We start from the raw sequence: 22,026 nt of genomic DNA, 5'->3' as shown, positions 1-22,026 counted from the left end.
CGACCTAAAGGAAACTGACCTGAACTTGTAATAGGTCTTAACATGGGTTATGTTAAGATGTATGGGTGGAGTTAGATTGGAGTAAGGCCTAGTTATAATTGGGAGTACATTTAAATCCGTAAACAAGTAGTGAACAATACTCTTAATTTTTACAAACTACTCGATAATTAGGTCGGTTGGTTTCCTCTATGTCAGTTTCCTCACAGTCCGTTTCAATAGCATTGTTATAATAATATTTGAGCCGACTGGTGTTTAGTCTGCTGGTAGTTTGAGTAGTGTGATCAAGGATCTAGATTCCTCCTGGAGAGATCAAGTTCCAGGTAGCTTCACGCTAGTCACAGACGGTCAACTTCATCTCAGGCAAACTCTCTTCCCAGAAGCTTACAGGTCAATTCATATCTATAAATATATAATTTTAACAGTGGAACATTTCTATTTCTTGTGCAGTATAAATTGAGTAAAATCACTATATTGGTTGGCTAAAATTAAACACTTAAATAATTATTATTATTTCATTTAAACGATTTTCACATAAACAATCTATTGACTCGACAAACATTTTAGATTTAACATTGTCATATTCAACATTTTACATATTGAAATTATTGAAATATTGTGGATTATTCCGATAGATTTAACAGATGTTTTAATTTTCACAGTACATATTCCTTTTCAGGATTTTTTTAGCTTAAAGAGAGTGTTCGCGAAAAACAAAAAAAAATCTAATATAATTTGACTTTACTCTGTCTTCCTAAAGGAAACCGATTTTTCAATATTAGAATTAGTTAACACTGTAATTGCAGAGATAAAGAAAATAGTACCAATCATGCAGTTCTAAATTTGAATAAATGTTTTTTTCTACAGCCCCTGTTTTTCTTCATTTTTTATGTTTTTTGTAATTTAACTATTTAACTGTTAAACTTTGTTTTATTTTATTTATTACAGGAAGAACATCACCCTCCCGGCCTATTACCAGAAATTTCACGATCTCAGAAAAGAATTTCAGTCTGTAGTCCCATCTTCAACAGCACAGGTATTTTAATAATATTTCAGTCTGTAGTCCCTGGTTTAACAGCACAGGTATTTTAATAATGATATGTTAGAAAAAGAGTTATTAAAGGGACTATAAGCGTAATTTCAAGTGACCCTCTATTCAAAGATGGAGATGCCCGATTCACAATGGTAAAAGCTTTGTCTGATCAAGTATGAATTAGATATTAATATTTAAAATTTTGAATGCTGATTATTTTCAATTGTGGTTTCACTACAAGCGTGAATTGTTTCTACTGCATGAAATCATATAGTTATTATCGAAAAAAACTTTTCAAGCTAAAAAAAAACTATATTACTTTCCACGTTGTGAACCGGGCATGCACATCTTTGCATTTAGGGTCACTTGAAATTAGGCTTACAATCCCTTTGATTTCAAGACAAAATATCCTTGTTTAAGTTCTTACATAAAAAAGCGGTATTTACATTATTATTTGAGGAAAATGATTATATTTTCTGGTAAAAAGGGGTATTTTGGTACTCCATTGAAATATATGATGACATTAAGTTAAAGGGGGAACTAATTTTAACCAAAATCAACAAATAAAGAGGAAGAAATGTTTAATGTCCATTTTCAGAGACAAAACAGAAACTAAAGAGAAAATCTTTCCCAGCATCTTTATTGAAAGACAGCAATCCATTATATTATTAAACACAATTTTTAAACAATGTGATCTTCTTAGGGAACATCTGGTCACAATATTAAACCAAAATATCGTCAGTAAATCGGTACCTGTGTTCCCGGTTTTCTTCCGAATTTAGAAACTCCATTTAACGAAGTAAAATTCCTCCGAACTGAGGAAAGAAAGTGTCCCATCTGAATTAAAGAATGTGCACGCTGTTTCCCTGCAATCGAGAAAGTGCAGCCACATTCCACACTAAAGATGCAGTTAGATTCATGTATTCAACCACAAAGCTAATTTCACATCCTTTTCATTCTTTGAAGATAAGATCATTCGAAATTCTAACTTACGTTTGTTGTAATTTCTGTATGAAAACCTGTATGATAGAAAACGGTTTCAAAAATGATATATTTAAGAGTGGATCTACCTTCTATAGTTGTGCTGTTAAAGGAACTGTTAAGCGTAGATTCGACTGACCTTTAATTGTAGAGTGGCGTGTCCGACTCTGAGCAGTACCGTTTAAACCTTTGACTGATCAAGGATCAAGGATGCCGGACTTGTCCTTATTAATCTAGAGAAACGCTTGTAATTGTTAAAAACTTGATTTGCAATCTTTTTTATATTTTAGATGTTTTGTGTTTAGTTCACGTTATGAAAATGATATGCTAGTGTACACGTCCACGTTGTACGACAATTCAAACACTATTCGGTAGATAAACACACAAAGTTCTCTGTCCTCTATGATCTGTCAATTTTTTAAAGGATACCGTTGTAAAACGGGCATTGGAGGGTTACTTGAAACTACTTTTACAGTTCCTTTAACAGAGATTAAAGAAAAACATGAATCTTTCCAAAAAAATCATCTTGAGAGAAAATTTAAATTGATTTAACACATCAAGAATGTTTGCATTATTGGAATGATGTTGCACATTCTCTTTAACACCTTTTTTTACTGTCATTATATTGTCATCTTAATGTCATTTTAAGAGACTCTATTCCAAAATTGATTATTTTTAGGAAAATCTGACAGTTGAGGAGATGGTTGGACTTCTTGGTCTTACTTCTAATTCATACCCTGATCTTGCTCTACGGTAATTGTACATTTTTGTTAACATCATTTCATATTTCTCTAGAGACCCCCGCCCACCCATCCACCCTTTAAACTTGATTTTAACATGAAAAAAGGGATACCTTTAGCTTTTTCAAACCTTCATATTTCCCTCTAAAAATTATGAATCTGTGAAAATGAAGAATTTAATTTGTTTAGCACTGTGAACAACATGGCTCGAATACTGCAGAAGTTTATCGCTGAGGGTCGGCAGCTACATGAGCCGGAAACCGTGCAGGTCAACCTACTCCAGGGAATCAGAACTAAAAATGAACAGGTATTGTTTTCTTATGAGTTTGATTTAAAAAAATCAGTAAAATTATCTGCTAGAACAATAGTTAAAAATATTTTGATATAAAAATTAAATTAAATAAGAGGTCCTTTAACATATATTATATTCTATTTCGATTTCATGAAATAATTATTAATATTAAAACGACTTTTTAATTTTCATGCCTCTGAACTTGAATTTAAAATTAAGTCTCTAGTTTAGTCAGTTCTAGTATTTAACCCCACGAAAATGTATTATCTTTGCTCAATTTGATTTAGATTGATTCATCCTAATGTAAGAGTAAAAGCTTTTAATAATTCATACAATCAAGGCCTCGATTGGAAATGTTAATTAAATTTGTAAATAATACAGACTTCATTGGATTACAAAAAAAAACAATTTCAATCAGATTGATTTTAAATTTTTTCCTCTCTCTTAGTTTGAAATGCCTCCTAGGGTTTTGTAATGGTTACAACTAAATTTTGCAAATGTTTCCGTTCAGAACCCTTTTTTAGAGATATAACAATGTTAAGTTACCAATTCCTAGGACGAAATTTAATAAGTTCAAGAGATTACTCAACTATATCTACTGTCGGTTCAAATCCTGAATCCCTGAATCAAATGATTAATGAATTGGAGAGTGAATCGGTATTTGAACCGGCAGTACTATGTAGTTCAACGACTTATCTAAACCTTTTAAATACGGTCTCAAAGGGTATTTCTTTTTTTTAAAGAGCAAAGACGACAATAAATTTGTTCTGTTTTTTACCAACGTAAAATGTTCAGGTTGACCCTAACTGTGTTGTACGAGCACGAGGTTTACCTTGGCAAGCATCAGATACAGATATTGCCAGGTTCTTCATAGGTCTAAATGTGGCACCAGGAGGTAAATTATATAAAAAATAGATTTCAGTTTTTTAATATTTTCTGAGAACGGAAAATTACGCAAATAGGTCTAAAGATTAGCTGGTAACTTTTATCGTAGAGGAAAATTCAAATGGCCTCCAATTTATAGATCAGCATGTCCGATTCACAGTTATAAAGGATGGGCAGGATCTCATTATTTGTATAGCTAAGAGTTAATTATTTTTTTCTGTGTGTTTTCTTTAAAATGAAGGTTGATGTTTATTTATTAGATTATAAAATGACTCGATCATTTTTACTGCAGAGACATGGAGGAAATTAACAGAAGGAACACTTTTTGATTAGAAAATCGACGTTATCCTCTTCATTGAATTGGAATTGGGCATACATTTAAAAATTGGAATTTAAAATGGAAGTTTTAAACTACATATTTATTGGTAACCGCTTTCTGGAGCTGTACAAAGAAAAATTGGGAAGGAATGTTAAGTCGGAATTCCAATTAATGACGATTAATGGTTAATTTTAATTGTTATTTTTATTTTACGTATTTAAAATTGCTTTATATTCATCATATTTAGTAAAGTTTACATCAAATACGCAGTTCAGTTTACATATAATACAGTACAGTTTACATCAAATTTAGTAAAGTTTACATCAAATACAGTACAGTGTACATCAAATACAGTACAATTTTCATAAAATACCGTTAAGTGTACATCAAATACAGTACTGTTTACATCAAATTAAGTAAAGTTTACATCAAATACAGTTTAGTTAACAGCAAGTACAGTACAGATTAAATCAAATACAATACAATTTACATCAAATACAGTACAGTTAAATTAATTTCAGTTCAGTTTACAATAAATACTGCGCAGTTTACATCAAATACAGTACAGTGTACATCAAATACAGTACAATGTATATCAAATACTGTATAGTGTACATCAAATACAGTACAGTGTATATAAAATTCAGTACAGTTCTCAATAAATTCAGTTCAGTTTACAATAAATACAGTATAGTGTACATTAAATACAGTTTAGTGTACAAATAATACAGTATAGTGTACATCAAATACAGTAGTGTACATAAAAATACAGTACAGTGTATATTGCAGGTGTAGCGCTGTGTTTATCTGCTCAGGGAAGAAGAAATGGGGAAGCTCTTGTGCTCTTCGAGTCATCAGCCCACAGGGACATGGCACTTAGGTAATTCAAATGGGATGGGATGGGATGGGATGGGATGGGATGGGATGGGATGGGATGGGATGGGATGGGATGGGATGGGATGGGATGGGATGGGATGGGGTGGGATGGGACGGGACGGGACTGGACGGGATTGGATTCTAAACAAATTCTATCTGAAATCTTTTGATTGAATTTGTATTTGTTTTGTATCAGAATTTAAATGGGGTTGAACGGGATGAGAAGTTATTAGATGAGTTGTGTGCTGTGGATAAGATAGGTTGAAAATTATTGAATAATTGATTAATAAATGTCCAGGAGACACAAGCATCATATTGGGAACCGGTATATTGAGGTGTACAAGGCGAGTGGAGAGGATTTCATTGAAATTGCTGGAGGTCAGTCATGTACAATTCTTTATACAACGTACAATATTAATTTGACTTTAAGACCGGCTAGACATGCAGTAGTGTTGAGAAAACTTTAGGATTGATCTGATACGAATGAGACATTGTTACGGTGCACTATTTTTAAATAAGACCGTAAAGTCGTTTTTAATAATCCACCAGTTGCAGTAGAAGAAACAATTTTTACACTTATTTGATAGCCTGGACAAAACATGTAAAAAAATTATTTTATAGACTAATTTGTTATTAAGGAAAATATAAAAGCCAAAGTAGAACCGTAGCATGAAACGTATATTTACCTTTTAAACAGAAGGCCGGGGCTGAAAAACCAGGAATGGGGAGGACTTGAAACTTCGATCCACTACTGGAGTCTTTAGGCCATCCCTGCAACTTATGATTTGATTTGATTTATTTCATTATCATCAATATCTTTGCTGTTTCTATAAATTTATTATTCGCAGATTTTCTATTATATCGTCTTCACAATTTAAAAAAAAAACCTCCAACAAGCGACCCATAGCTCAAAGAATTTGAATAAACCTGCGAGATTTTAAAATGAATTTTAATAGTTTATTTCCCATGATATAAGTTCATTATTTGTTTAACCTGTTGTATAAATGCAACTATTTTGTAGAATAGTATTTGTTTTTTTTTCATGTTGTCTAAGAATTGTAAATTTAAAAAAAACGTTTTTTTTGCTGACTGAAATAACAGGTAAAATATTGCGAACGAATCTTATTTAATGCTCTTATTTAAAAATTGTACACCGTAAAATGTCTAATTGGTATCAAATGAATTTTAAGTTTTTCTCTACAATACTGCACTTTCATCTCAGTTACCAGGTCTAGCTGGTCTCTCCCTTCAATACTACATTACAACACGTACATTGTACAATATGAATTGGACTTTCCACAATTTGTATTATCAATAATGTGTCCTTTGAAACATATTCAATACTTATTTTATGAACTTAATAAAACATGTGTACATTGTACAATATCATTTTGACTTCATGTACATTGTACAATTCTCATAACAGCATGATATATTAATTTAACTTAATACAACATTACAACATGTAAATTGTACAATATCAATTGGACTTTAATACAAGTTTCATTACTGATAATTTGCCCTTTTAACCATATTTGATATTCAATGTATACAAAACCAGTTTAACTTAATAAAACATGTACATTGTATATTGTACAATATCGATCTAAGTTAATACACATGTATTTACGTTGTACCATATCAATTAGATATCATGTACAATACATTGTACAACAAATTATTAATTTGACTTGTACAATACTACGCCTTTAGGGCGCTTCGTGTCCATCTTCTATCTGTTTGCGGATTTCATAATATTTTTAGCGCATTTCCAAAATTTTCCATAAATAAAAAACTTTAAAACACAAATTTATAAAAAATTTGATCATTCATAAACCTTTCCTGGGGTCACTTTAGGTTCCGCTCGAAATTTGGGTCCGATCTGTTTGGGTGTTTTGACGTTTGTTGGATACAAACAAACAAACAGACCCCCAAGCTAAATTTATATATACATGTCCAATTAAAAATAGCTAGAAGCTTATTTGCAAATAGAAACATTAGTTTATAAAACCTACTGTCTGGAGGGACATTTTTTTAATTTATATAACTAACAAATTTTATTTTAAAATCAAAATAAATAAAAACATGACTTTTAATAAAAATTATAGTATATATCTTTCTTGCTTCTTCCAAAATTTACTTCACCAGAAAAAAGAAAGTTTCACTGAATGAACAGATTTTTTTTAATATAACTGAAAAATTTAATTAATTGATTTTCAAAAGTTTTTTGACAAGCTGTGACGGATAACAGCTGTTTTGTTTGATCGGTAAATATATTTATCTACAAAAAATGTAGTTAAACATTAAATAAATATTTCGATTTCCTATAAATCAATATTGAAAATAATGAAAATAATTGTATTTAAAATATATATAAAGAAAAAGGGGTATACAGGAATTGTCCCAGAGGTGGCTTGGTTTTTTTTGACATTCAAGGAGAGAGGGGGGGGGGACCCTTCATGGAAATCATAGCTTTTACTTTTCCTGAGAGGGTGCTTGCTTAGCCTCTCCCCTGAAAAGAATTATTTTCTTACTTTATTTAAAATAGACACTACAAAGTAAATTTTAAATGTCGTCTTCAACAAGATGTATTTCGCTAAATCTTTATTTTTAAAGGCTAGATGATTATAACACGTTTTACTTATTAAGATTACAGTGGCAGTTTCAAGGGGGGGGCGCGTCCGCACTGTGTGAAAAATAGGGGCGCAAGAAGAGGGAGCATGCACCCACTGTAGCCCTTTAATTTTGGTTAAAAAAGTAAAATTTCCTGAAGCGCCACTTAATTTCTCAAAATGTAGATTTTTTACAAAAATTCAAATTTGGATAACACTTCATCTCCCTCCCGCCCCAGGCTTGTCATGGTTTTGACATAAAAATTACCAAATTATCTGTTAAAAAATCGCAATAATTCAATTATTTTAATTACTTCATCGACATTTTTTTTGACATTGGAGTCTTTTGAAGAAATATGAAGAAATTACAATTTAAATTCAAATTATAAAGATTTTTCAAGAAATATGCACCCTTGATATTTATTAAACAAATATATGCTTTAACCAAAGCAAAGCCTAAGTATGAAAGATATAAAGTTATCTAATATAGATATAAATAATTTTGGACAAGACGCAGAGGCGGAAGTAACCGAATGTCGTCTTTAAATCAAACTTTGCGATTAAGAAAACATAAGCTATGTTGAACAATTCGACATTTTTGATTGCACAGATTAAAGGATCAAAGATTCAAGTTTAAGTTTTGTTAGTTTGGTTTGTTTAGATTTCCGATCATAACTCAGGAAACCCTTGACTGATTTACCTCAAATTTTTTTATAGGGAAAAATAGCTATCGCATCGTAATTTACGACAAGTGCGGGTAAACGGGGGGAGTAACTATGAGTACTCTGGGCAACGCTGGGTTCTCAAGTTAGATTTTCAAGTATAAGGCTATGCTGTTATATTTTCTCCTATATATTGATTATGTTAGAATTGGTCTAAAATATGGTAATTTATTGTATATGTTGTGTATACAGGTGTATACACTGTATACTGAGTATAGGGTCCACTTTAATCTATTCAGTGTCACACGAGCCTTCAATCCTGCCACGGAAACTATTTAGTTAATTCAAGGCGCTCAACGCCCAGTTCTATTTTGTTATTTAGTAGTATACATAACATTCATCAAACATTGTTATAGATAAAAAATAAAAACAAAGGCTCAGATTCATTTTCTGTAACTTGCAATAATTATGTGTAACAATAGCAGCATTCAGGGGCGGATACAGGGGGGCGGGGGATATTCGCCCCCCCCCCCCCCGCTGAATTTGGTATTTTTTGTTCCTATTTTCAGATTAGCTTCTCAATAGCATGCTTAAGGGAAAGAAACCCTAGTGCAAAACAGGAAAATTATCTGTCTTAATAAACTATAATGTGTGAAAAGTTAAAAATCTAGTTTTTTAGTTCCCCCCCTAGTCTCTTCACGTCTTATCACATCCCTCCTTATGTTTTGTACTGGTTCCTCAGCAGTCCTGAAATACTGTATGTTGTGTCATATGATGATCCAGCGTGTAATGTATATTAACAAACATAAGACAGTGTTCTAACTTTATATACATAGAGTTGGGTAAACTCACTCCTCGTTCACAATCCGGTATTTCGAGTAGTCCGGCCATAGCTTAGTGAGTTACAACTTCAGTTTAGCATTCTCCTTCAGACGGAGGAGCCTTGTATATTAGACTAATGTAGATAAACCATTTACTTTTGTTGCTGAAGAACATACTATTGAAAAAAAGGGATTTGGGGGTGTTGCACGGATCTATCGTTGGCTTTGAATTAATCTTTTACATTTTACTAATTAATATAATTGGATTTTACAGATAAATGTTAAGCTGTGAATATATCTGGGTTTAAGATTGTGTATTTAAGTACATGAATCTACAGATTGACGATATAGAGAAAAGATAAGTAAGAATAAACAGGGACTGATAAGAAAATCAATTCTCTTCCAACAGTTCCCCTCAACACTAAACACTTGTGAACACTCCACACCGCAAATTAATCAATTTAAAGACACCGGCAAATCAATTTATTGATCTTTGCCTTCCATCAAATCAATCAGTGATTCGATTGATTTAAGAAAACTCTAATTGAGTTCTAAACTGACAGTTTAAACAGCAGCATCAAGATTTACTGATCAATTGGAAGAAAATCTAGAACTTTTTTATTAATTGATTGATCATGGCATTCCCTGGGAGCGGTGGTCCCCAGTACGTGGTTCCTCCCATGTTTTCTATTCCAAATGTTACTTGGAGTTCTTCTCCAGGAGCAAACTCTGTAGGGAAGTTTCCAGCACCTAGATCTGTTATGAGAATATGTAAGTTTATATATCCTAGATCTGTTATGAGAATATGTAAGATTATATATCCTTGATCCTTGATCTGTTATGAGAATATGTAAGTTTATATCCTAGATCCTAGATCTGTTATGAGAATATTTAAGTTTATATATCCTAGATCCTAGATCTGTTATGAGAATATGTAAGTTTATATCCTAGATCCTTGATCTGTTATAAGAATATGTAAGTTTATATATCCTAGATCCTTGATCTGTTATGAGAATATGTAAGTTTATATCCTGGATCTGTTATGAGAATATGTAAGTTTATATATCCTAGATCCTAGATCTTTTATGAGAATATGTAAGTTTATATCCTAGATCTGTTATGAGAATATGTAAGTTTATATATCCTAGATCCTTGATCTGTTATGAGAATATGTAAGTTTATATCCTGGATCTGTTATGAGAATATGTAAGTTTATATCCTAGATCCTAGATCTGTTATGAGAATATGTAAGTATATATCCTAGATCCTAGATCTGTTATGAGAATATGTAAGTTTATATCCTAGATCCTTGATCTGTTATGAGAATATGCAAGTTTATATCCCAGATCCTAATTATCTAGCATGGTCTAGTTAAAAACACATAAATACGAATGGATAATAAATAATTTTTTAACATATGAAGAGTAAAGATTTCTAATATTGAAAGAACAATATTTCATTAAAAAAGTATTCTTAATTTTTCAATAAATGTGTGTGTACTAAAAAATAAACACATATTGAAAGTGAAATTATTTGAAACCTAACTCTTATCTTTTGATTAATTCTTTTTAAGTTCTTTATTTTTTAAAGATAATTATAAATGTTTAGTTCATTGATTTGAATAACGAAAATATTCTTTATTTATTAAGTAAGAATTAGCATTATAATCTATAAAACCGAAAAATGTAAATTTTGATGCTAAAAAAGGAATGTTTGCATCATTATTTTTCTTTTGTTCGTTGAAATCTAACTTTGCAACTCGTCCATTGCATGGGGGGCTTAGAACTCTCCTGTTCTTAAAAAATATCCTGTGCACGTCACTGACGTATATATTTGTTTAAGGTAACAATACCGAGGCTCAAGAGTTCCTAAGTCGGGGAGGTCAGGTTATAATCAGGATGAGAGGTCTACCTTACGACTGCACTACCAAACAAGTGGTCAGTACCTTGTCTACAAACCCTAGCCCTCCCCTAGAATGTTCTCTTTTCAAGCTAAAATATTGTTTTTTACCGATTTTCCCCCAATCAAGATAATGATAGAAATGGCAACTTCGAAACTATTTTTATTTTAAAATACTAGTTTTAAATGGCTTCTCTTTTCTTCAGAAGGACATTATAATTACTTAAAAGTTCAGTCCAACTAAAGAATTCGGGGCCCCGCCCCCCTTTTAATTTTTTTCATTTTTCTTAAGAATTTATATAAGTGTTTACCTATCCACACTTAAATTGTCTGGATTAATGCTAGTGCAAGTAAAAATAATATAATTTTCAGCGTTTCCTTATTTTTGAACACGTGTCCACTCATCAGTCGTGAAGTGCAGAATCAGATCTTAAAGTATTAAATAAAATAATTTTTACAGATTGAATTTTTCGACGGTGGTGAAGACCCCTGCAGTGTACTGGATAAGGACCATGGTGTACTATTCGTTAAGAAACCTGATGGAAGGGCTACTGGAGATGCATTCGTTCTTTTTAAGTGAGTTTCAGATTTTTAAAACATATACTTGCAGAGAAATTAGGAGAGATTGAAAAAATACTTACGCCCCCTCCCCCATGAAAAAGTGTAAAAGCGCAATGAAATTGAAATAAATACTTTTTTTAATGGGGCAGAGCCAATGAGGCCCCTACATTTTTAAGGAGAGATTGGGGGAAGAACCCCCGGGATGTATTTAAGGTGGTTCCTGGTTAACCGGTTACATCCGATCTCGGATCCAGAAAGCTAGATATTGCGGATTTAAATGAAATTGAACATTTTATTTCGTCGATACTTTCATTGTATTTAAGCTTTTTCATTAATTTTTTTTTTCAAATTATACCATCATACTTTCTCGGATACTATGCTGCAAGGTTTTTGTTGCATATATTGTGCAATTCATGTTTGCATTTCAGGGTTACGCAAATATTTTTGCAGTTAATTTTGTGATTGAGGGACAGTGAAGTTGACGCTTTATTTGCGTAGTTATAAAAGATTGAATAGTGTATTCACTGCTGACGCTTTATTTGCGTAAAGGAAAAAGAGTGTCTTAAAGGATTTGTTTAATTATTTATTATTATTATTATTACATTAATTGCTACTGCTATTGCTATTGCTATTGTTACTGTTATTGTTATTGTAGTGAGGAGGGAGACGGTGAGAAGGCGTTGTCCAAGCACAAGGAATTGATTGGTTCAAGGTATATCGAACTCTTCAGATCTACCACAGCTGAAGTGCAGCAGGTCATAATAAATTAGAAATTTTTAAGATAAGTTTGTTTTTAAATTATGTTTCCTTAAGGGGGGGGGAATGGTGGAAAATTATTCCTTTCAACATGGGGTGATTTTGATGCTTCGTTTGTCGGCCAAATGTTTTTGTTCATAACGAATATATTCACATAATTAATGATACTAATTAAGGCTGTGAGGGGTAAAAACTTTAATTTTCCTAATCACATTCTAAATCAGTTGTCAATGAATTGAAAAAATCCTCTTTTTGGGGGGTTTTTTGCTGGAATATTGTAAACCTATCTGACAAGGATAAAATAAAGTATATTTGATTAGGCTCTCCTTTTATTCAATTATTTCATAAGTCTTAAAATCTATTTTAATCATTTTTATATTTGCAGGTTTTAAATAGATCAATAGATCCTATTGGAGGTAAAAGTTCAACACCTCTACTCCCTATATCCAACTCCCACTCCCCCTCCCCTCTACTCCCTGGACTCCCTCCGCAACCTATGCCAGTCATTCCCCAGCAGATGATTACCACCGGAACCAAAAAGGTTGGTTACAATTTTTAAGTTAAAGAGATCGTTCCCTAAATTTTATAATTTTCTATTCTATTTTCTATTTTATAATTGTCGAATCAAATTATTTGTGTCAAATATAAAATATGGAACCCTAAATGTATCCAGAAGAAATTCTGTGTCTACATTTTTTGGAATGTATAATCTATCCAAAGAAATACCAGATTTTAGCAAGGAATAGTTTATAAAAATATGTTTTCTAGGTATTTTGTCTTTTTTCAAGAGTCCTGTTAAGCTTTTAAAGGGACTGTTCACGAATTTCTAACAATTCGCAATTTTATAGTGATAGTACTCCGTTTCAAAATTTGTAAACTTTACCTTAGAAGTCACCGTGACCGCATCAAATTATTTGTAAGATCGTTCTAATATGAAATACCATATTTGAACAATGCATGTTTGATTAATGAATAATAATATCCGGTACTTTAAATATATATTAAAATATTAAAGGGAGTGCCCTGCAAGGGTCGGGTGTTCAGGTGAAAGTACAGTATTGGAGAATATAAAATTAGGATTCATCAAAGAACAAAAATTATAATCAACTTTTTTTTTAAATATTTCGCGGAAGTGTACTCTTTTCATGTTTAAAGGGAGTGACCGGCTATGTAAGGTAGTTGAACTGAGTATGCATGTTGTGGAAAACTTCTTTCGGATTCATTGGAGACATTAAACTTTTTAAAGATCCTGAGTTTGAGCGGAATTTGACGTTCTAAACTTCTACTTTGGGGGTGGATACGTTTTCAGAATTAGTTTTTATTAATTATTAAATAACGACGACATTAAATGTAAAAAACTGGATAGGAAACGACATAATGACCTTAAAACTGGATAGGACACAATAAAATGTCCTTAAACAGGATAGAAGATGACATAATGACCTTTAAACTGGTTAGGAGTCTAGTAGGACACGACAAAATGTCTTTTGAACGAAATAGGACACAACAAAATGTCCTAACTATCAACACTCGAAAATGTTTTTAAAAAGTTACTTAATACTCCCTGATGACTTTTAATGCAGGATGAAAAGCAAAAAAAATATAAAACTCATATTTAATGCATAAACATCAAACCTAATCAATAATATTATTTCAAAGAAACTCAACTAAAATGCATTGCAATAACGCAAAAATTACGGATTTGGAAATATCTCGAGAAAACGTTGTATTTAAAGTTCTATGGACTAAAGATCAAGATTCCATAAGATATCCATCATTTTCTCTTTGAAATTTATTATTTTCATTTGCGCATTCCTGCTTCAGAAGCTATGGAAAAAATCGTCAAAGTGAACAATTTTCTTGATAGAAAAACCATTATTGATCGGAGAAAGGTTTTAAGGGAACTCTTGTGAATCACCAATTTTTAAATGAAGGGTCTCTTTAAATTGCATGTTCATCCCCTTTAAGGAACTTTTATATTTCCAGGACTGTATCCGACTCCGTGGATTACCCTATGAAGCACAGGTAAGACATTTTAAATAAAACTGGAGCCGTCGGAGAGGGCCATCTATAAAACTTAATTGGGGTTTTCCGTTAAAAATATGTTATGAAACTATTGTGTACTTTATCATTACTTAATTCTTTTCGTGGTAAATTTTATTTATGACGTGCTATAAAGTGATCATCGTGCTATAAAGTTAAATTATATAGCACCGTGCTTTAAAATAATTAATTATCGTGCTATGAAGTAAAGTAAACTGTTTAACATTTAACATTTATTATAGTAACTTGCTTTTTCTAGAAAGTTTTTTTTTTCTATTTGAATTAAAATAAAAATGAAATTAACTTTAAATTTTTTTCTGCTTTGTTAAAAACTGATTAATTCTAGAAATAACCATTGCATCAAGAAAATTACACAAACATTTCATAAAATTACCTATAAAACGAAGTTTTTGGCACGACGAGGGGTAATTAAATTTTTTATCTTAAATTTTCTCTTTGCACCGCGAACTAAAATAATAGTGTTATATATAGTTACTAGCCTTAGAGGGCGCTTCGCGCCCATCTTCTAAATTAGTTGTGAACATGTTCTCTTTGTGTACATCGTAAAACAAAACAAAAATAATTCGCGGATTTTCACAAAAAATTTCGTGGATTTTCAAAATTTTCAAAAATTTAATGAAGATCGAATTTTGATGGAGACAAATATTTGAAATTTTGATCATTCATAAACCTTCCCTGTGGTCCCTAGATGTCCCACAAAAAATTTGGGCCCGATCGGTTCAGCCGTTTTGACGTTTATTGGATACAAACAGACAGACAGACAGACAAGCCAAATTTATATATAGTTATTTTAAGAAATATATTATGAAAAGATGTTTTGACTGTACTCTGATGTAAAGCGATCCGAATCAGCCTTTCGAGAAAACGATTAATAAACTCTTGAATAAAGTACGAAGAAAGTACATGTAAAACGTAAACAAAATTTATTTCGCATATTTTTTAATATGGAAATTGCTTAAAATGATTCGTTTTTTAGGTTGAGCATATCCTGGAGTTTCTGGGTGAATACGCCAGGAATATTATAGTTCAAGGGGTTCACATGGTATTTAACGCTCAGGTAAAGTCTACCCTTTATTTAGAAGATGATATTTTATTTTGAAGATTTATCAAAAAATATGTGCGACAGTTTTCATTTTATAGATTCTAACAAATGTTTCTTCTATTCTTTTTTTTATGAAGCTTTGAAACATACAAATACAGTGGGGACCCATAAAACTGTGGAATGTTAAGGTTTTAGTTAAGTAATCTTTTGTGCATTTGTTGTTGTTACTTGTTATGAATTAGATATTTTTACAAGTAGCCTGAAATCTAAAATCAATTTTAGACTTAAATAGCATAAATTTGTTAGTATTAATGAGTTGTTTTTAACACATTCTTTTTCTCAACTAAGCTTAAAATTTAAAAAAAAATTTCGTGATCCTATGATGATCCGACTTACATTTAATTGTGTGCAATCGGAATATCGATCCTTATGGTAGCACTGTCAACTACATACTGACGAGATCTGCAGTTTCTGCAAAATAGAATGTACATCCGACCTACAGCTGTCGTAGGTCCGATGTTGCAGTAGGTCCAAAGTATCGTAGGTCGGAAATTCCGTAGAACCGAAGTAACATTATCATTATAACTTCTAACGATCGTCTTTCTATTCCTCAGTCTTATGGATAAATAAGATAAGGGTTTCCATTTGACATGTTACATGGATCTGGTTTATTAAACGTTATAAGAACAAGTTCAACTTGGATCTAAGGCTAAATGATGATAAAACAACTAATTAGGAATATTTTTAATCAGTTTTAATATTTTAATGGACGATTTATTTATAATGATATTTTTAAATTTTTGGAAATAAAATCTGCTAAATGTTTACTTTGTTCACGTGGGAGGGGGGNCAGGGGAAGCAACATTTTAACTTTCTTAGGTACCCTAAAGCCTTCACTCCCAGACTACGCCCCTGAGCCCCTTAATATATATTTTTTACTTCAGGGGCAGCCGAGTGGAGAAGCGTTTATTCAGATGGATTGCGAGAACAGCTCTCACAGCGCCGCCACGAACCGACACAACAGATACATGGTCATTGGGAAGAAGCAGCGCTACATTGAGGTTCTACAGTGCAGCGGCGAGGACATGTCAATGGTTCTAACCGGCGGCCTCGCTGCGCCAACCTCGCCTGCTAAACCTCCTCTTCTATCTCCGGGTATGTTACAAATTCCTATGCCTGCCCACCTCCCTCCTATTTCTAGTGAGCAACTACAACTGAGTTCCCTCCTCTACCCGCCTAATATGCTCTTCAATGGACTCCTCCCCCCTCCAACCCAAGCTCCACAAATCCAAGGTTGGGAGCAGTTCCTACTCCCACAGCTCCAACAACAGCAAAGCCAGTATTTTATGGTACCTGGAGCTGGTCTTCAGCGTCTAGTTACTCCGTCCTACCAGTTTCAACCCCAGTATATCCTTCCACCTCCTTCCTTCGGTGCATCTAGGCCTTCCTTCCCTCCATCCTTCTCCCTCTCCCTTCCTCCTCCTCCTACAGTCCAACATACTGCCAAGAGAACCCATGATCAGGCATTCCAATCCCAGGTTGACCCTCTTCCGGCTAAACGTCCTCCGGTCATGTATACACCAACCTCCACGGGACCTGGAGCCATTGGTCTTTTACCAAACCCAACCCATCCTCCTTTACCCTATACTCAGTTGTAGTTTGCTCAATTCCCCAGGGAGAATATAGTTACCCCTTGCTTGGACACATCTTTCTGTAGTTTTTAATATTATTTTGTTTGTGAATCTTCCATTCATGTAACCAAGTGCAATTATTAAAATAGTGAAATATTGTAAATTTACAATTTTAGAATTGCTTTGTGGTTTTAAATACGTGCATTTATTTAAACTTTAGAAAGTGCCTTAGCAACTTTATTAACATATGAAATAAGCGTAAACAAAATTTGCATTTTTCTCCACACTTTGTGTTGGTTAAACAGTTAGGTAATTTATAAATAAGAATCACACGCATTCAATATATATATATATACAGTTTATACACGCCTACGCATTGGGTTGGATAACCATGGATGTATATTCACTGGTTGCATGCCTTGCTAGGGAGCAAGTCCATAGTTGGGGAAGGGTTAGTAATATGGCCGATTTCTCCCCCCCCCCCCGGCCCCCCAAACATAGGGTCTAAACACATTCCGCTCAATACGAGTACACTTATCATACTTTAAATTTTCGTCACAAACTAGTGTTTAAATTTTTTACATTTTTGTATTTTTTACCGTATTTTCATAATAGTGTTTTTTGTTAAAAGTTTTGTCCAAACCAAATATTGGCTTGAATTTTGTCCTATAAAAATCACAAATCAAATGGTATTATTTTTGTGTACTGTACAGAGTACACTGGAGTCGGTACATACTATAGTTGCAAGATTTGGTTTGGATTTCTCTTTTAATCAGCTGTTTTTATCCCATGTATTGGATACTTAATGTATCATGGATGATTATATTTGTTGCTGCCCTGCATATCTGTATTTAGTCCTGCCAGGCATTAATGTTAGATTATTTTGGAATTATAAATAATCTAATCTAACATTTTTATTTTGGCAATATATAATTTTTCACATAAAAAAGTGGTTAAACGATTATATTATTAATAACACGCTAGTTTTAACTAATTATTGAACATAAATTTGTCTTAAACATATCAGGATATATTACTAACACTTGAATGTAGGTTTATTTTCTTAGTTTAAAATATGGTGGATTTTTTTATATTTTTTATACTTTTATACATGTCTAGGTGGGTGGGTGTGGTTATGGTTCGAGAATTTGATATTGTTGATCATCATTTAGAAATCAACTTTTCCATCCGACAATCAAACTTTTTTTCTTTGTTTAATATTGATCCATTAGTATTATTTTCATGAAACTGTCTGCTCTTTTTTCAAAGATTTAACTATTAAATTGGTCCCAGTTCTAATGAATATGATAATGAGTAAAGTCTAAATTGGCTTGATCGAGAACTTAAAACTGAAGCTTTTGTGGCTTTTTCGTTAAAAAATTGACTTAAGATGGTTTTCAAATTGGACTTTTTGCGGTCTCAATTATTTTTTTTAACTAAAAACTTTTCTTAAATTTTGTTTTGTTGCGCATGTTTAGTTTTTAACACCCAGTATTATTTTATATTATTATCATGGTGTGAAGTTCATTTCAAAATTAATTTAATATTTTGCAACTTGAAATGGTAAATGGACAGTTTTATGGAAAAATACTGCATTCCATTAGAAGGATCATAGTTTTTATAAATTATAAATACAACAAATTTTAAAATTAAAACAATATCCAACTAGTTTTAAAAACAATTGAGTGGAAACTATAAATGCTCAAACGCATTAATTTCTCCTTATTTTTCGATTCGCAAAACGGATTTTTTTATCTAAAAAATCCCCTTTTTAAATTTTTTTCGCATTTAATACCCAAACTGGCCACGCCCACACAGCAAATCCCTTTTGAGATTCACCTTATTTTTACACTAAGGAACACTGGGCCTGAATACCAGTAAAATTTGTTCCTTTTCTAAATGTATTGTTCCAGTTTATGAAAATATATATTTAAACTAAAACGGTTTTTTGAATTTTGATTGACGGAAAATTGTATTTAATGTTGGGTTTTAAAGAACCTGGTAAATGTTTATCAGTGCATGGCAGCAGTTAACCAAAAGCATAACTGGAAACCTTCGGAACAGCTAGTCTGTCGAAGAAAAAAGACGATAATGTTCCGACGATTTCCAGTTCGGTTGAAGGTTTACTGTACTGTACAACTGTACTGACAAATGTTTACCAGGATTAATGTTATGAAAATGTGGTGCATGGAAGTTCTTTATTGGAATATCCAGGATTGGTTTGTGTAGGGATATAGATTTAAATATCCAGGAATATGGTTGCAACTGATAAGATCTAAATATCCAAAATTGGTTTGTGCAGGGCAAAGATCTAAATATCCAGTTTGAGTTGAGTGGATATAAATCAGGAATGAAAGAAGAGAAACTGGATATTTAGGTCTGGTTTATACAAACTAGATCATGATATCCAGATGGTATGGATCATGATATCCAGATATTTTTGTCCAGTTAAGATCAAAATATCCAGGGGTGGGTTGAAAAAAATTAGAAATAGGATATCCATATTTTTTCCTGGTTTGGATGGATATCCTGATCTGATTCAACTGGATATCGGGAATGTATGTTTGGATATTCTGGGCAGCGGATGGATATCTCTGTCTACATTATTAACATCAGGTATCCTTCGAAGTTTTACTAACATAATAGATAAAAATGGTTTAATCTCCCTCCCTCCTGCCCACTATACCTTGCATGATATAATTTAAGTAACCCAGTCTCAAACATGATTTTCAACTGGATTTCAATATTTGATTGAAGGCTGTTATAAGAACTCATTTAACTTGTTCAAGATATTATTATTAATAAGATAATTCAAATACTTGATAGGTTGGTAATGTTGCCAAGATTAAGTGGACTGTGAACATTTTTTATCAAAATAGGTTTTTCCAATTTTCTGAGATTATTTAAGGAAAATACAATACAACCTCTCCTTCAATTTTTTTCTACCCAGACAATTTTTCTAACTAATGGTTTGGTTTAGTATTTTAGAATGTTTTAGGTGTAACTTTTAAGAAAAATCTAATTATTTGATATGGTTTGGACTGCACCGGAGAAACTTGGTTTGGTTTGGGAGTAATTTTTAAACCTTGTTAAAAATTGCTAAAATATTTTCTAAATATATTTGTTCAGGTCATCCTCCCATCATGTCAACCCATCCTTCCTATCCCTTCAATCCAATCCATCTTTCTAGTTTACCTCCTCATCCTCCTCATACCAGATCCACCTTCCCTCCAACCTTCCCCGCCCACCTCCTATACTGGCCATATCCTTCCCCGCCCCTCTCTCCTAATGGGTACTATCCCATGGGTCATTTGCCCGCCTCATTGCTGACCACGCCCCTGGCTTCCCCGCCACCTACTCCAGCTCAACTCTCAGCAGTAGAAAACTTAGACTCCAACATTAAGCTGGTAAGTTTTTGTCAGATATCTTTGAATTTTTTTTTTAATATTATGGGGAGATGTAAGATATTGTAATAAAATATTTTTACTCATTTAAATCTTTGTTGTCATTTTTTGGTAACTGAAATAGGAAGACGACCTTTAAGCAATCTTAAAGTATTTAATGTTTAAATGAAAAATAAAAGTACCGGTATGTAGCTTGAAAATCATTTTATTTAGGGAATCATGGCCCATAGGTCTGTGTAGTGTGTACTTTGCACAATTCTTGTTATTCAAGTTCATTGAACTATTTATAAACAAAACAATAATCTTCCTATTCTTCAGTTTAAAGGGTCTCGCTGAAGCAAATTTTGACTTTACCATGAATGTATGACTGAGTATTTTATCCGATTATTTAAAATTCAAGGTTTTCTGCTCTCAAGAGGCTTTAAAAAAACCGAGAAAGTTTAGAAAATTGAAAGCTCTCAAAAGGATTTAATTACACTTAGGGAAATGTTGTCTCAGACGGCGTTTTTTTTATCGTTTGTTAACAAAAGCCAAGTTTTTCATCGTTACATTTTACATGTTCTAACAAAATCAACATTTGACATGATTTAATTAAAGCAATTTTGTACAGAATAAAACTCAAAATAAAGAATAACGTTGCATATCAAAGCCCCCCAAAAAAAATCTATATGTTCTTAATAGTATAAAAAGAACACTCAGCACTGCACAAGTCATGATGGTCTTTTTGTAATTTTTCAGGTCTGAAGGTTTATCAATCTTTTGAGATGAAATAACTTTTTTTACTTAGTCCTCTTCAATTTTATAGATTTATAATATCATTAATTTAGATTGGAGCTGAAACTTCTATACCTCCTCCCTCAGCAGAGAAATCAGATTATTTCATCAAACCTACACCAGTCTTTATTCATTAAAACAAGTCTACTTTTATCCACCGTTCCCTCTTGAAAATTAGAGAACAAAATGGCTGGATTGTTACTAGTTCTATTATTATCATTGTCCCCCTCTATAAGAGGGGGGATTTTAATAGACATTGAACAGGATTAGCAAAAAGACGAGTCCACATGTTTAACGAGTTCCCCTGTATACAGAAGAAAGACGAGTCCACATGTTTAACGAGTCCCCCTGTATACAGAAGAAAGACGAGCCTACATGTTAACGAGTCCCCCTGTATACAGAAGAAAGACGAGCCTACATGTTTAACGAGTCCCCCTGTATACAGAAGAAAGACGAGCCTACATGTTTAACGAGTCCCCCTGTATACAGAATAAACCTTAAGACAGGCCTAACCGATGCCTCAATTTGGCTTGCCAACAATAATCTCAAGCTTGCAATACATATCTCTAGTTGAGCTTAAACAATATTCATTCTCTTTGAGGCGCCTCAAAAAACCCAGTTTTTTTAAATAACTTCCTCCAGAGGAAAAAGTTATTTTTGTTTAAAAAATTTCAATA

General features: G+C 32.5%; 1 protein-coding gene across 2 annotated transcripts in view; it reads left to right on the top strand.

Moving 5' to 3' along the window:
• The window catches only part of LOC111712901 (RNA-binding protein fusilli), a 30,469-nt gene extending 8,722 nt beyond the window's left edge, over positions 1 to 21,747 (top strand). The window contains exons 5-20 of one of the 2 annotated variants that reach the window (XM_023487653.1): positions 257 to 387; positions 946 to 1,033; positions 2,691 to 2,764; positions 2,941 to 3,058; positions 3,839 to 3,938; positions 5,037 to 5,127; positions 5,422 to 5,501; positions 11,061 to 11,155; positions 11,578 to 11,693; positions 12,334 to 12,433; positions 12,820 to 12,975; positions 14,421 to 14,459; positions 15,475 to 15,555; positions 16,485 to 16,695; positions 20,301 to 20,578; positions 21,403 to 21,747. In XM_023487653.1, the coding sequence (XP_023343421.1) occupies positions 257 to 387; positions 946 to 1,033; positions 2,691 to 2,764; positions 2,941 to 3,058; positions 3,839 to 3,938; positions 5,037 to 5,127; positions 5,422 to 5,501; positions 11,061 to 11,155; positions 11,578 to 11,693; positions 12,334 to 12,433; positions 12,820 to 12,975; positions 14,421 to 14,459; positions 15,475 to 15,555; positions 16,485 to 16,695; positions 20,301 to 20,578; positions 21,403 to 21,486 (1,842 nt within the window). In that variant the 3' untranslated portion in view covers positions 21,487 to 21,747. Of the gene's footprint in view, positions 1 to 256; positions 388 to 945; positions 1,034 to 2,690; positions 2,765 to 2,940; positions 3,059 to 3,838; positions 3,939 to 5,036; positions 5,128 to 5,421; positions 5,502 to 11,060; positions 11,156 to 11,577; positions 11,694 to 12,333; positions 12,434 to 12,819; positions 12,976 to 14,420; positions 14,460 to 15,474; positions 15,556 to 16,484; positions 19,113 to 20,300; positions 20,579 to 21,402 lie in introns of those variants that run through there. The other variant, XM_023487652.1, reaches the window with a different exon arrangement.
• The last annotated feature ends 279 nt before the right edge of the window (positions 21,748 to 22,026 follow it).

Source organism: Eurytemora carolleeae, unplaced genomic scaffold, assembly GCF_000591075.1.
Source record: "Eurytemora carolleeae unplaced genomic scaffold, Eaff_2.0 scaffold1340, whole genome shotgun sequence".
In the NCBI taxonomy this organism is placed as follows: domain Eukaryota; kingdom Metazoa; phylum Arthropoda; class Copepoda; order Calanoida; family Temoridae; genus Eurytemora; species Eurytemora carolleeae.
This window is presented reverse-complemented; position numbering and strand designations above follow the sequence as displayed.